This window comes from Dendrobium catenatum, unplaced genomic scaffold (assembly GCF_001605985.2).
Source record: "Dendrobium catenatum unplaced genomic scaffold, ASM160598v2 fragScaff_scaffold_459, whole genome shotgun sequence".
NCBI lineage: Eukaryota > Viridiplantae > Streptophyta > Magnoliopsida > Asparagales > Orchidaceae > Dendrobium > Dendrobium catenatum.
Genome location: NW_021318921.1, coordinates 487819 through 504244, shown reverse-complemented (window position 1 = coordinate 504244; position 16426 = coordinate 487819). Strand labels below are relative to the sequence as shown.

Below are 16426 nucleotides of genomic sequence, written 5' to 3'. Positions count from 1 at the left end.
TGGATTGAAATTGCAGCTTCTTATTTTTCAACCTTTTTTTTTCTTTGAAGTGTTTTTGCTCTCTCCTTGATTTAAGTGTTTGACTTGGACGGTGGGTGGGTTACACGATGTTTTGTATGGCGATTTTTTCTTTTTGGGAAGGGACATTTAGGTCAATTAAGATAAATTCACACACATCACATATGTAAGACTCGAATTCAAAACCTCTTGATTGATTGATAGCTAAAACTTCTTATCAACAGAGTAAGATGAGTTGTGTTTGTACTGTATGGAGATGCTAGTTGCAGATGATGATCACCCTTTATGTGCTTGTGTCTATGCTCTAGGGCCCACAAGTGGTCATGCAATGCAGGTAGGTCTTGATTTGGAGAGATTATTACATGTGGAGTCCGAACAGAGAAAACTGTGAATAGTAAAAGCACAATTTTTATTCGAAACTACGCTTTTACTGTTCACAACTGCGTTTTTATAGTTTGCAATCACAAAATCGAACTGTTCTATGTCCGGACTCTGCTCGTAATAATCTCTCCTTGATTTGAGCATAATAAAGTACAAAATAGTCATTAAATTTGTTAGAATACAGGCAATGAGTTTAGATCAAACATTGAAATGAACAGGAAAAAAATTCATAAAATTGTCATCACATAATTGAATTAAGGTAATAATGGTTGATAGCTCTCAGAAGGCTTAAGGAAATTATGCTAACTTAGCTTAGTTTTCATTGGGATGAGGAATTTGATTGATTAATTTAGAGGCTGTTTGGGATTTTTTTTTTTTTTTTGTTTATAATTAAGTATGAAATAATAATATATTATATATTTTAAAAAATATTATTTTATTGCTGCTGTCAATAGTGGTGATTAGTGGCTTGTGGTGTAGGATCAGGTTGGTTTTTATTTAAAAAATAATAAAAAACAAATAAAATTCTTTAAAAAAGCATTTGATATCTAACCATCAAATGAAAATATATACTATTTTATAACTCATTTTAAATTAATGAAACATAGCAGAAGGAAGGTCAACCCGACCTGACTCGCTTCAATTTGATTTTTTTGAGTTCTTGCACGGGACGGGCTGCGCGGGCCGCGCGGCAACCGTGCGATGGCAGTCGGTAGGCCGGCAGCGTGTAGCGGCGGCGATGCCGGTGAGGCAGCGATGCGTGACACGAGCGACGTGTGTGGGGCAGGCAGGCAGCCCGGGTAGGCGGGGTCGCGGTCGGGCAGATTCGGGCAGGGCCATTTTCTGGGTCATTCTCGGGTTTCCGGGTCAACTCGAACCCGACCCGGTTTTGCAAACGGGTCGGTTTTCTGAACCCAAACCCAACCCGCTTCGGATTTGGGTCAACTCAAGCCCAAAATTTTCGTATAAGGTCCAATATTGACGAGTCTAATCTCCGAACAACATTGGGCAGGGCATCCACACAGGATAATTTCTCCAGCTGCGGTATCTCATATCACGTGTAACCCATCCATTCCCAACTGTATAATATTCTGTGTAACCATCAAATATTCAATTGGCCTTACTCAACCACCGTAATCTTTCAATAGAGTGAGAATTAATACTGTTTCTTCTTCTCTTTTCCTTTTAATTTTAATTCTCTCTAATGCAGAGCAAATGATTCTTTCATGGGAAAGCGACTTGAATCAATCAAAGATCCGTTAAATTCTCTCTCAACAATATTTTATTTCACTTTTCTTTTATTTCAAATATTTTAAATTCAAATTATTTCTTTTCCATTATATTTAATTTTCCTCAGCAATAACTTTTTTAAGATTTTATTTTTCAAACTATATACTTTTTTATTATATAAAATAACGAAAAATTGACTCCTACAAAACTTAAAAACTTTAATGGGCCTAAACCTTATTTCACAATAGACAAAGATCAGCAAAAAAACTAACTATTTCAATGCCACGATTAAAAAAAGCTATTCAAATTCAAGTCAAATATCACAAACAAGTTCATTTTAATTTATTGAGTAGTCCTATAGCTTTGGAGTTCAACAACACAGCAAGGAAGCCCAACCATCAAACTGCAAATACACAGCTTGCTTTACATATTCACTGATTTCTGTAGATTTAAATACATCAACAAACACTTACTTGCTGTAGAGCAACCACCATTACATGGCATAAACTATCTCCCCACTGCTGTCCACATCAAGCTCTGGATCAGATGCAAAATCATCCATGTCCTCGTCGTCAAGATCGAGGCTACCGGTAAGGTATTGGTTGAGGCCAAGAGTGCCGGCGGCGGGTATAGTTGCTTCTGCTATAATCTGCATTATCTGATCGATGCTCTGCATTGGCTGATCGGGCTCCTCATATTGGTTGCTCATAGTGCTGTCATCCATTAGATCAGCAGGGAGGTTCTTTAGGAACCACTCATGATTGCGAATCTCGGTCATCGTAAATCTCTGCGGAATTCGCAAATTGATTTTAGACTAACAATTGGGAATAGAGGTTGGTTGGATGAAGATTGAAGCTAACATCATCGCTACCATCTAGATCAGTTGTCACCATTAAAGAGAGGGATGAAAATCATTTGTAAAAGATAAAAAAGATGCAATTTCTGATGCCTGGAGTGTGCTGTAACAATTGGAAAATTATTATGTGCGCATGCCGGACGCAAGGGTTGCTGTGCTTTTACTATGCTTTTATTGCGCTTATGATGTATTTTTGTAAAATGGCAGCTAATACACAATTTTAATTGCATATTAACTGCCATTTTGCTGCCCTCATATTGAGTATTTGAAAAGCGCAGCAAAATGGCAGCAAATACTCAATAAGTAAGATATTTGCTACGCTTTTGCTGTATTTTTGCAAATACTCAGGAAAAGGACAGCTAATATGTAATTAAAATTATGCGCCCTTTTGCAAAAATATATCAAAAGCGCAGCAATCCGGACGCAACCTTATGTCCGATGTGCGCACAGAATAATTTGCCGTAACAATTACAACATCTAAAAATTGTAAAAATGGTCAACTTCAGCTGCCTCTGAAAATCAAACTCTGAATGCCTTACAACCCAAATATTTCTACATTCACACCTTACAAGCTAATGAATTTTCATCTGCATATTTCAACGCAAAACCCAGTAACACGTTGAATCGCCCGTTCATTGCGTGATATCATGTTAGTTATGTGAAAGCATTAAACTCTCCAAGCTAAAATTTAAGAAATTCCCTCACTTCATTCATGGCATGAGGTACGTCTTGAACAAGCAAATACAGGCAGCTTGCATCATTTGGATACAACATATTACGAATGAGTTATTATTGCAATGAAAAAAATACAACAATTCCTTCAACTATGTGCAGAGATCTAAGAGAGGCTATTTTTTAAAGAATCATGCTATTGACTATTAGCAAAGTGGTAGAACACAAACAAGCTTATTTTATGGCAAATGCTTCAGAAAAGACTACTTACCATGGCAGGATTGGCTACAAAAATCCTTGATATTAGATGTCTACATTCGGGAGATACATGAACATAGTCTGGAATAGCATATTGAACTCCCAAAATACGCTGCAATCAGGTGATATTGTTAAAAAGTCAGTACAAAGCATAGAACTTCTCGCTATTTTTCATTAAGCCCAAAAGAAAAATAGTTATAGCCCCACCTGTATTGTTTTCCGGAAGTTCTTTGGTTCTTCTGGATCCTCAAAAGGATATGCTCCCACCAGCATTACATAGAGTGTTACTCCACAGGACCATACATCAGCAATCTGTGAGCGTGAGAGCGAAGTGGTTATTTGGTAGAAAAATATAGCAACCGAAATTGACAAGTCTGTATACTGTAAAATGTTTAGGGTTTATTTCCTTCACAAAATGGGAGATTTCACAAAAAACAGATTTCTTGAAAAGGTCAGCCTAATAGGATTTAGTATTAAGAACAGCCAGACAAGACTTGAAATTATAGGCTTAAATAGCCATGAAATCAGCTAGCAGCACATTAGAACTCTCCAAGTCATAGTTTACAGAAGCAATGTGGATTGCAGGATTCTCAATATTCCAAGAAATAATTTTTTAAAAAAGTTTTTAAGTTTATTAATGATATGATTTAGAATGGTTTGAAAATTGGGCCTTCATTATTTCAAATTCGTAGAATTAGATCGAACATTTAGAAAAAGTACAAGAATAAAATTCAGAAACATAAATCTTCATACATCCAAAAAAAAAAACTTTAAGAATCTTAACTTTATAAAGCATGCAAAAATATGAAGTTTTATTTGCATTAACATATTAACTTGATGAATGATAACTAATATAAAATATAAATTTACAGAGATCTTAAATCACCTATCAGGCATCTTCAATCACTTTCTTCTTTTGATGGATGCTTTGGTTTAACATATAGCTAAAATATTTAAGGTTTAACTATGGATATTATAAATAGCTGATGCTTGCTGATATCCATTTAGTTTTCAGCATTGTTTCGTATTTATCCAAGCTATACCCAGTTCATGCATCCTTGTCATGTTGTTTCAAATGTCTTTCAAATGTGATTAATTTCAACGCTATTTTTTAATGAGTGACACAAGAACCTTTATTCTTTTCTCTCATTAATAATGATATCTTGAGATTATTCTCTACACCTAACATTTATAGGGTTTGGTGGCTATGTCATTTATCAATAATTGCACTATATGTGATCAATCCTTTTACTAAGAGACAAAAGTGATGTAAGTATTATGTTTTCCACCTTTTTCAACATGATTAAAACTTAATTTCGTGATGAAATTAAAAGATTTAGATCCAACAATGTTATGGATTACTTTAATCATTCTTTCCTCATACTTAAAAAAAAAGGAATAATATTTGTATCCTCTTAATGTATACACCCCAACAAAATGGCATGCATAAATGAAAGAATGCCCACGGCCCCACACATTGATAACACATGGGCTCCACTTTCAAGAAAATGTCCCAAAACAATATTAAGGGAATGGGATTTTAATAACTACTCACATCATAAACTTATAAACAAAAGTTCTTAGATTCAAGAGTCTTGCATAAGTCCTAAATAAATTATTTTCTCATTTCACTACCTACAATCTTTTTCCCAAACTATTTTAAAATGTCGCATTTGTTCGTGCAGATTCTTAAAAAAGGGGAAAACTTGATCATAAAATAATTAAATGGGTCTTCATTGACTATTCCCCCACACAAAGAGGATACAAATGATCATCCCCCATGAAAAAATGATGTATGTCTCCACTAATATTCTTTTAATGAAAAAGATCACTACTTCATTACTATTTATCCTAAGGAAGAAATACCATTCATGGCAAATGAGTTTTTTTTCTTCTTGATTTCCCTTCCTCATCTCTCATTCCAATAAACAACTTTATTCTAGAACCAGCCACCTCTACCCAACTCGAGTCAATATTTGACCAATTCCTACTTAGCCATTTTAGGTTAAAAAAAAGTGCATCTCAATTTACACAGGTTGAATCAACCAAAATAATCCCTTTCATTGAATTTGCTAATGGAACCATTATGCCTAAAAAAATAAAGGCCAGCAACTTCCACTAAACATCCCTTTACACTTATTTTTACGATAAATTTTTCTCATGATCATCAATCCTTCTTTAATAGCCCGCATGCTATTTCTATTCATAAAATAATCTAAGGATTTAGAAAACATGAATTAGAATAATGTTATAAGGAAATAAATAAATCTTAAAAAAAAATTAAAATATGAGAATTTATAAAGTTATCAAAAGGAAAGAAACCAATGAAATATGGATCAATCATCATTGTAAAATACAAATTTTGATGATGCACTAGAAATGTAAAAAGTAGACTAGTGCCCAAGAATACACTCAAACGTATGAGATTAATTATCTTAAAACATCGGCTCTAGCTGCTAAAATGAACTTTGTAAGAGTTCACTTATCTTAGTTTCAAATATCTTAGCAACTAATAAGGACTTGAAAAAATTACAATTCAATCTGAAAAATATCCTTTTGTATGGTGATCTAGAGGAAGTATTATATGGAAATCACACCTGAATTTGGCTCAAATACAAAACAAATGATATGCAAGCTAAAAAAGACATTCTATGGGGTGAAGCAATCACCAAGGGTGTGGTTCAAAATGTTTGCCAACAAAATATTATGTATGGTATACAAACAAAGTTAATGAGATCATACATTATTTATAAAACAGGACTTCAGGAGTCTTCATAGTCCCAGTTTATGTTAACGATACTATTATGACAAGTATTAAATTGGAAGGAATGAATAATTAAAAGAAAAAATTGCTCTAAGAATTGAAAATCAAAGAATTAGATAAGCTAAAGTACTTTTATGACATCAAAGTTGAACACTCTCCCCATAAAATCTTTATATCATTATAAAGATCTATAATAAACCTATTAAAAAAATGAATCAATTAAGATGCAAATATATTGAGAGCCCCATAAAATTTACGCATAAACTAAAAGATGCTTCAGAAGACATAATAGTTAAAAAAATATCAATGCTGGTAGGAAGACTCATCTACTTATATTGCTGGTGTGGTGAGCCAGGTCATGCAAAATCATAAAAAAATCACACCTTAGAGAAGTATATAAAATTCAACAATATTTGAAGGAAATTTCGACCAAATCAATTCTATTCAAAAAGAGGGGAGAACTTGACTCTTAAAATATATATAGATGCAAAGTAGGTGAGTTTACAGTTGATAGGAGATTAATTTTAGGATATTACACATTCTTAAGAGGCAACTTCATGATTTGGAAAAGTAAAAAAACAATATGCTGTCATAAGATCTAGTGCAAAAGAAAATTTTGGATCAATGGCATTGGGAATTTGTGAACTGCAATGAGCAAAAATTATCCTAAAAGATTTACAGGTTGAATGAAAAGTTCATACAAGGCTCTAATAGGATAAAAATTTCGCTCATCAATATTACACATAATCCCATACAACATGATAGTACAAAACATATTAAAATTGACAAAATATTTTCTAAAGAAGTATCATAATAGTGATCTAATTTGTACTCCATTCATAACCACATATGAACAACTTACTGACGTTCTCACCAAAAGATTATCAAGTGCAGCATTTAGAAATTACTGGGCAACCTTCAAATGGATGACATTTATTCATTCATTTGAGTATAATTTCCACCAGTTGGAACTCACACTCAGTCAAGGGCAAGGGGAACATTCATAATTTCCACCAGTGAGACCCAGACTCAGTAAGACTTCCACCCTCTTTCCTCCCTCTTCCACTTTAGATTCTTGAGAGTGTGCATTTTATAGCTACCAGCAGGAAATGTTGTAGGTGTTACACAAGGATGCTTATTGAACTATTGTTAACTTTAATGAACTAAAATCTCCCTTCAAAAGGAATCCGAATGGATACAATTGAATTCAAGAATTGAATGATTGCACTGCTTTGAATGTTGACCAATTATTACTCATCTGAATGAATTCAATTTGAGAATGACGTTTAAAGAAATTTGGGTGGATTTGTTGTTCCCAATTGGAATATGAACTCCACATGGAATTCAACTAAAAATGTATTTGTAATGACACCTCTTTAAATTGCTTCGGCTGACATGTGAAGGGCTATCTTAATTTGATTACATCAACTAACCACCACATTGGAAATTGAGGCAACTATGTCTACCAAAGGAATACACTAAACTACAGCACAAGCAACAGAAGCAGAAGCATGCAGAGAAAAAATAAAGGGCAAAAGAAGAAGACTTACCTTGCCATCATATTCTTTTTTGAGTAAAACTTCAGGAGCAATATATGCAGGAGTTCCAACAGTAGACTTTGGTTGGGAATGTAAAACTGATGACTGCAAAGGTAATATTGACATGAAAGAGGCATAACATGCATGTTCAAGTAAGCAAAAATGAGCATAAGGATTCAGTTTGTGAATATGCTTTAAATTTAGCATTTTCAAATTGGGATAACTAAAAGATGAATAAAAAAGACCTTTAGATGCCTATTACATAAGTAGGGGCCGTTTGATGTCCTAGGAAATTGATCTATAAAGACTTCTTAGACGTAAATAACACTAATAAGTTTTAAGGTCTTTTTCCAACATCAAAATGTTTTGAATATTTAAATTGGCAAGAAACATCTTTTAACTGAAGGTACAATATGCTGCAAAATGCATGAGAAAATATCCTCAATGATTTATCAAAACTAGCTTCCACTAGTCTTGCAAATCAAAATAAACTAAGACGCTACTGGGCTATGCATACCTTAGAGTAGCCGAAGTCGCATATCTTTAAACGTGGAGCAATACTTCCATCTAACAAGGTGTTCTCAAGCTTTAAATCCCGATGGCATACTTGCTTAACAAGAAGATAAACCAATAGATAACAATCACCCAGGGCATTTGACTAGCTTAAAATAAACAAATAAAAATATAATCAAACATGAATTACCATCGAGTGGCAATAGCTAACTCCAGATATGAGCTGCTGAAAGAAGAAGCGAGCCTGCAAGGATAATATTTTTTGTGCAACATAAGTACAAAGACAGACGAAAGGAAGAGCCATAGAAAAACAGGTAAAATCAAACCTCATCCTCACTGAATCGTCCAGCATTGCAAATACGCTCAAAAAGTTCACCGCCAGAAGCATATTCCATGACAATAGCAAGATGGGTTGGAGTCAAAATAACCTATATGATGGTACCATCAATCCCCAAAATGATCGTAAAGTAAACGGAATTACAGCAATCAAACGTACCTCTTTAAATCTAATAATATTTGGGTGCCTTAAAGATCTGTGATTTATAATCTCCCTCTGGACATTCTCGTCTATCTGCGCAATCAAAAGAAATAACTAAGAAAATGGTACGTGTAATAGTCACTGGAGATACTTGCACACCGTACTAACTATATGTGGAAAAAAACTGCATCTTTTCTCCAGTTCTTTCAAGCAATTCAGTTGTAACAGACTCGATTCTCAAAGAAATAAGCAATTGAACTAAAAGCTCAGAGCAGACAACTTTTATTTTTCTTCATGAGGATGATGAACATAGACAATAAAGGTTTCTGATTCTCATTGAAAACATAATTGGCTATAACTCCGCACATTTATACGTAGAGAAATGCTAATATAGAATAAGAGATAAACACGCAGCTCGCCTTAGTTTATTTGAGGGCTTGGACTACTAATCAAAATATCTTGGATTTGATGCTTGCATTTAAGATGTGTGTGTGAATATGACTTAATGACTAAAATGTCCCAGAATAATAATAACAATAACAATAAGAGATAAACTTAAAACTTTCCAAGTTTGAACGGACAAACAACTAACTTAATGATTGCATTTCGTCTTCTCAACGCTAAAATAATAATAATAATAATAAAAATAAAAATCAAAAAAGCAGAAAGCGATCAATTGCATTGGAGGCCATTAATAAGATGGTTACCAAGACCCCCAAAAAAAGGTTGAACTATTAAATTCAAATTTAAAAAAATGCAATCCTATAATTTAGCGCATAAATACAGATAAACTTCGACTACTTTCTTCTGGACATTAACTTCCCATAACTTCATTTGAAATTCGACTTTTTCTTCGGACAGACAAAACACATCAAATATATGAAGTGAGAAACAAGCGTCAAAAGTAGAACTCAATGACGACAAGGTTGATTGAATCTAACGCAAACTTAATAAAGCCCGAGAAACAAAAATCCAGCAATAAGCAACAAAAGCGATTCAGTTGCTGAAACCAATAACTAATCAACCTTTTCCCCCCTCTCTATGTATTTGACAGCCACCAGTTCCTTAGTTTGCTTATCCCGCATCAGCCGCGCAATCCCGAAGTTGCCGGCCCCGATATCCTTCACCAGCTCGTACCTGTCACTGTCGTGCATTATCGGCATGTCCATCGCCGGTCCGACGGTCATTGCCACCCGATCCATCTTCACCTTCTCCCTCTTCCTCTTCTTAGGACATCAACTCCCAACACTATGAAGCACTCAATCCTGATCACCTTGACACACAGGTATCACGCAGCCTTCTTCAACGTGGCACAAGGTCGCCCTCCCAATGCTCAATCGACCTTCCTCACGTTCCGGAGAAGGAAAGAGACGGGAACAAATTAAACCCGTGACATCGCTTCAGCGAGAGAGCGGTAATCAAATCAAGAGAGAAGCAATTACGTACGGTATCTACTCTCTCTCTCTCCTCTAGTTTAAAGGATAAGGTTAGGGTTTCAGATTTAGAAAGTTACAGAGACGAAGGAAGAGCTTGAGAGAGAGGTAGCTCGTGACCTCACTTTTACTTTGGCTGCGAGAGGAGAGGAGAGTGATAGGTGAGCCGACGAATTAATTATCTCCACCACAAAATGCATATATATATAGACTAAAAAAAAGCAATCAAATTACGAATCTACCCCTACCTGTTTCGGCAATCGTCTGGTCTACTTAATTTATCAACTTGGCGTGTAAATTTTTTTTAATTAAATTATTTTTCGAGTTTTTAATTAAATATTAATTATTATTTCATTTAATTATAATGTTTTATTATGACTTTATGAGTGTGCATTGTATAGGATTTTTCTATAGGAGGCCAGGGGGGTTCGCATCGCGATGAGAAGAAATAATTTTACAATGGGAGGAGTCACATATAAGATTGATAACATCTTGAGAGAATATGGCATGTAATAATTTTAATTTTGAATAATACGAATTTTTTTTTTTTTTTTTTCAGAAAGTTGTATGGAGTGCTACGGTGTTGTACTTTCGAGCGCAGCGGCGTTGAGAAGCACGAAAGAGTGGTGTCTCGGCGCCATAACTTTTTGTTCTACAATAATTGCTTTCCTCATGATTTGATCAATACTGATTTATGTGGTCTCTTTAATATTGAGATAGTACTGCTACGATGTATGATTTAAAAATAATCATTTACTACTTTAATGCTTTGACATTTGTACTATATTGTTTTGTTTTTACTGGCCTATGTACCGTGCCGGTTAATGGTTTACATGATTTTACTGTTATTGCATGTGTTTTAATATTTTTGGATATTCATGATCATATTGTCTGTGATAGCTATGAATTGATTTATTACATGCATATTGTTTCTTGTCGTACTTTGAATTCAGTAATAGGATTTTGATGACCTGTTGGGTTTTTTAAATTCATTATATATGATTAAATGATTTCAGTTAAGAAAAAGAATTAAGAGTGTGAGACCGATCAGATATTAAATTCTTCAGATTTTACTTTTGTTTCATCTTTTAGTTATTCTTTTGTAATTAGGAGTGGGCAGAAAGTATATTATATTTATATGACTCCTAACTATTATATATGATTTTTAAAATAATTAATATTTATTTATATTAATATTTTGATCAATAGATTTTTTTTCCCGGTATTTTATTAATTGAAGAAATTATATAGCGAGTTGTTATTATTAAAAAATGAAAATGCAATTTTTTTTTTTTAAATTTAGATTATAGGTGTAATAAGGCATGTGAGGAGAAGATGAGCCTTACTGCGGATGAGATATAGAGACATGTGATGGAAAGGTTCAAATCAATTTTGAACTGCGTAGTTCAAGAAATGTTTGAATTTGAACAAATTATAATCATCAAAATCATTTTGCGTATACCAAAGAAGGGCAATTTGGTCCAAAATAAACTTTCAGGCATGCTTCTCTGATTACACCCAAATAATGCATATATAGTCAAATTTCCCTTTTATTAATAAATATTAAGATTTAATTGATATAATATAATTAAAACGTAGATGCTTGTGCCACCGCAATTGCATTGCCCCTAATGCCAATTTGAGGTCATGGGGTCGATGTCCCAAAATTATACAAAAGCATGAGCTTTTTAAGTAGGGGTGCAATCAAGTCAAGCCGGCTCGAGCTCATGAGTCGAACTCATTGAGTTTTGAGCTCGAGCTCGAGCATAATTTTTAGCTCGAGTTCGATCCTCATCGTGCTCAGCTCGATTACTTACCGAGCAGCTCGATGAAAAGCGAAAGGCAAAGAGCGGAAGGCTGAAATGTGGGTATGTGCTAATGCGGAAGACGAAGCAAGCATCTGCACTTGCAAAACCAGGATTTGTGTGCAGAAGACAAAGCGTGCATCTGCATGCGCGAAGCGGGTAGATCAGGCAAAATCAGGTGGCTGGCGCTCAAAACTTGAAGTGCGCATCTATGCATGTGAAGCAGGTGAATACTCACTTACGGTGGCACGAGCTAAGCTCGAGCTAGACTCGAGTTTTAGCTCGAATTCTAGCTCTTGAGTCGAGCTCGAGTTAAGTCTTACTCGAGCTCGACTTAAGCTATTTTGCACCCCTAGCTCTATGTGCAAGTTTGTGCAACCACATATTTTTATATGAATTATTACATATCTGGGTTGTTAAAACATATCTCATCTTTTGAGCTCGACTCAAGCTTATTTGGCCATTTTTTTTCAATGCTTTCAAGAAATTTTTGTGCTAGGAAGCTGCTTTTTACAGCAGCTTTAAAAAAAAAAGATGCTTTCTCCACAGCAACTTTGCAATCACCTTTACAAAAAGTTACAACCGTCCCAAACAAATTCTAAGTATTAGATAAAAACATCAAGACTCCACAAATCATGATGTCGCACTCGACCATTGCTATCAACCACCCAACAAGAGTTTGCTTCTTCATTTTCCTCAAAATTATGTTCATTTGGCATTCTATCAATAGCTTCACATTGAAGCTCACATATTATTCAGACAGCCTCTTCATTTCTTCTGTGCAGAAGCTTTTGAGCTGTTTGTCATATTAATTTTCTGCAAGCGACATACGTCATCCAGACTATATAGATATATAAAACTAATTAAGAAGAATGAAGAAGGAAGAATTTAAGACAACAACTTGTTCATACTTATCCAATTTTAGCCTCTTCTTCTACCCACCAAATAGTTTATAAATATGAACTGAAAAAGCCTTTCTTGTTCCTAATTAAATGAAAACCACAAGAGAGAAAGGTCAACTTTATAGCAACCGACCATTTGGTGGTAGCTGAAATTAGTTGTGATAATTATTGCTCATTTCTAGCTTTATTTTAAGGGAAGTAAGTCAATATTGTATGTCATTAATTAGTGTTAATTATGTGTGGTTGTAATTAAGCGATTGTAGTTAGTCAAATAATTTATATGAAATGATGTGTTATCAATGGATTAAGTTCTAATTATTCTATGATTTATATGTTAACTACTTGGCTAATAAATTTTCATAATATGAAAGTTTTGTTGTTTTTGTTGAGTGAGGGATAGGTCATAGGTGATGATCACTTTTGCATAATCAGTCAAAAGAAAAATGGGTTAAGTATATATGGAGAATTATGGAGAAATTATTACGTGTGGAGTCCGAACAAGAAAATCATCCGAATTTGCTGAGAATTTGTTGAGTATTTGTAAATACTTAGCAAATTAATGACCAAATACATAACAAATACTCACAAAATTGGTGCGTGTACTCAGCACATACTCAGTAAATACTCACAACTAAATCCGGACGATTATCTTCATCCGGACTCCGCACGCAATAATTTCTCGAATTATGAGGGTTTAGATGGTTTTGCAATGAAGTTGAAGGGTATGAGTAGAAAGTATTTCATTTACGTAAATAAGAAGTTGCTTGTGATGAAAATGTAAATATATATGAACATCCTACTTGAATTTTGATGTATATATGTCGGCGGTGCTTTGATTTGACCAAAAGAGTTTTAAGAATTTGGCAGCCATTAATTAAGAGGAAGAGTACCTCTAGTAAGGAATTGTGGAGATGAATGATTGATGTGGTGCTCATTTTTAAAAGAGCATTAATATCTTGTTGCATCATACTGGGGAGGATTATTGCAAGTTGATTATCTTCTAGTTTACTTTTATGGCAACTTGGTTTTAAAAAAAGAGGGGGAGGCTCAAGGTCTATAGATGGGTTATGAGCCATCAATAAAGAGGAAAATGAGTGAGAAGACTTTCTACCATTAACAACTTTAATATAATCCTTCATTATTGGTTTGACTTAATTTTTAGCTAGAATTTAACATATTGTTTGTTTATTAAATAAATCTATTTATAAAAAATAATATTTTTATGATCAATAGATTATATATATATGCACCACTAGATAATTTTATCAACATATTTGAAAATATTATTTGTGATTGAGTATTACATATAAAATCATAAATTACCTTGAAAGATAAAAGTATTATTTCAATATGATTTAATGATAAAAATAAGTTTTAACATTTTGAATTTAATTTATGTTTCTAGAGATCTTCTAGCTAATGTATTTCGATCAAGCTGAGTTGTTTCTTTTTTAGGGGTACAGATACTGTATAAAGAAAAGCCCTTAGGATCAAAAACTAATGATTATACGGCCTTTGAGAAAAATCTTGATTAAAATATTGGGTAATATTTTTATGATTTCAAAGATTTTACTCAAAGATTTATTTTAGATTTTTAAGAAGGATAGGATAGAATCAACTTGAAATTAATTTCATAAGAAAGCCAAATGAGAAAAGATAGGAGAACTTGATTCTAAGATGTTCAAAGTACTAAAAACTATCCTTGAATAAGAAATACATTTTAAGATCAAATTTATGTTAGAGTTGGCCAATTTTATTAAGAAGTTTGGGCTTACATTTTAAATGACATAATGTTCAAAGGATACTAAAAAAGTGACAACTTATGATATAACTTTGAAGAAAATCAACCTCTGATTCAAAATTTATGAAGAGAACCATCAACAAGATCAATTGATATGTCACCAAAAATTGCTTGATCAGGCATGAATCTTAAAACATATAGGAAATCAGTATGTGTTGTTCGATGGAACACTCCGAAATTATCATTGATCTTTTTCATATTTACGAAGCATGTTACTCTCAAAATGTATAAATAAGCCCCCACTCTCTATATAAGGGGAAACCTTTGAAAGTTTGGACCTTGGGCTAGAGATCAAGAAATCTATAAGGTTTGAAGAATCCTGGAGCTCCACCTCGACACCACCTCTGGAGAAACATAGCCATTCGGCCACCATTGTTGAACCTCCGCCCAACCATCGTCACTGGACCTCTATCCAATCACCACTGTCGGTCTCCCGACGAGTAACCTCGCACGACTATAATCCCTTCGACCACCATCACCTGCCGACTATATTCCCTCCGACCTCCATCACCTACCGATCGACTTCGGTCCCTCCAACCACCGTCGCCCGCTGGCAACGATCATACCGACCACCGTCACTCACCAACTATTGCCCCTCTAACTAAGATCTCCTATTGACTACGATTCCTTTGACATCCATTGCCCATTGACTATGGTCCTTCCAACCACTGTCGTCCGTAGGTTGTGATTCCACTGACCACCGTAGCCTGTCAGCTGCGGTCCCTCCAACCACCGTCGCCCACCGACTGCGGTTCCTCTAAACATCATCGCCCGCCGACTACGATCCCTCTGACCATCATCGCCCTCCCACTAGGGTCCCTCTGACCACTGTTTCCCATCAACTATGATATCTCCAACCACTATTGCCTGCCGAATAGGGTCCCTCCGACCATTGTCACCCATCAACTAATGTTACCCTTCAATTACTATCCCTCTGACCACCATCACATACCGATTACAGTTCCTCAAACCACCATCGTTCACTAACTACGATCCCTCTGACCTCTGTCGCCTACTAATTACGGTCCCTCCAATCATGATTGCCCGAATACAATCCCTCCGACCTCAGTCTCTAGACTACAGTCCATCCGACCTCCATTATCTAATTGTGGTCCTACCAACGAAATGAACATACCAATATTTTCTTAAGAATTGTTCTAATATCTATGCCCAATGATTTTTCTTTCTTTTCAGGGTTTTCAATGTAAAAATTATGGTGTCTCATATAACCCTCACACACACACACACACACTCTCTCTCTCTTTGTTTGTATGTGTGTTGAATCTTTATTCAAAACTAGGATATTAAACTCTTTATCTCTCTATCGCCGCAAATATTCTAGGACACAACAAAGTTAATAACTTAAACCTAAATCTGATGTATGTCTGTGATAACTTGACATCTTACCAAAGGTTAAATTAGCCTGACTATTGCCAGCTAAACTCATATAACTTCTTTTAAACCATTTTTTTCTTAATTGATACACATATGTATGATAGGTTTGACAATTTCAAATTTTAAAAAGAGGACCTACAACTTAGTCACTTAAGCTAAGCTGTCCAACTATAAATTAAAGAGTATGCACGCCAATGCATCAATATTATTATCTTTGATTGTCGAATTCTTAATTTGAGATCTTTTATTTTTATATAAGACTCAAAAGACAAAATATATTATACGCATCATCTAAGACTTGATTAAATATAGATTTTAAGCACATTCTTATGAAATATGACAATCCATAAGATGTTTTGAATTTAAGTTATGCTTTTAAATC

The 16426-nt window shown here is 34.5% G+C and overlaps 1 protein-coding gene across 1 annotated transcript; it reads right to left on the bottom strand.

The window, feature by feature from the left end:
- Positions 1–1920: 1920 nt before the first annotated feature.
- LOC110112577 (serine/threonine-protein kinase SAPK10) lies at positions 1921–10320 on the bottom strand. The gene is made up of 9 exons (XM_020844847.2): positions 9734–10320; positions 8727–8801; positions 8557–8658; positions 8421–8474; positions 8235–8327; positions 7730–7822; positions 3623–3727; positions 3429–3527; positions 1921–2416 (listed from the first exon to the last, which is right to left on the bottom strand). Exons 1-9 carry the CDS (start codon positions 9908–9910, stop codon positions 2123–2125), a joined length of 1092 nt encoding a protein of 363 aa, XP_020700506.1. The 5' UTR covers positions 9911–10320; the 3' UTR covers positions 1921–2122.
- Between the last annotated feature and the right edge of the window lie 6106 nt (positions 10321–16426).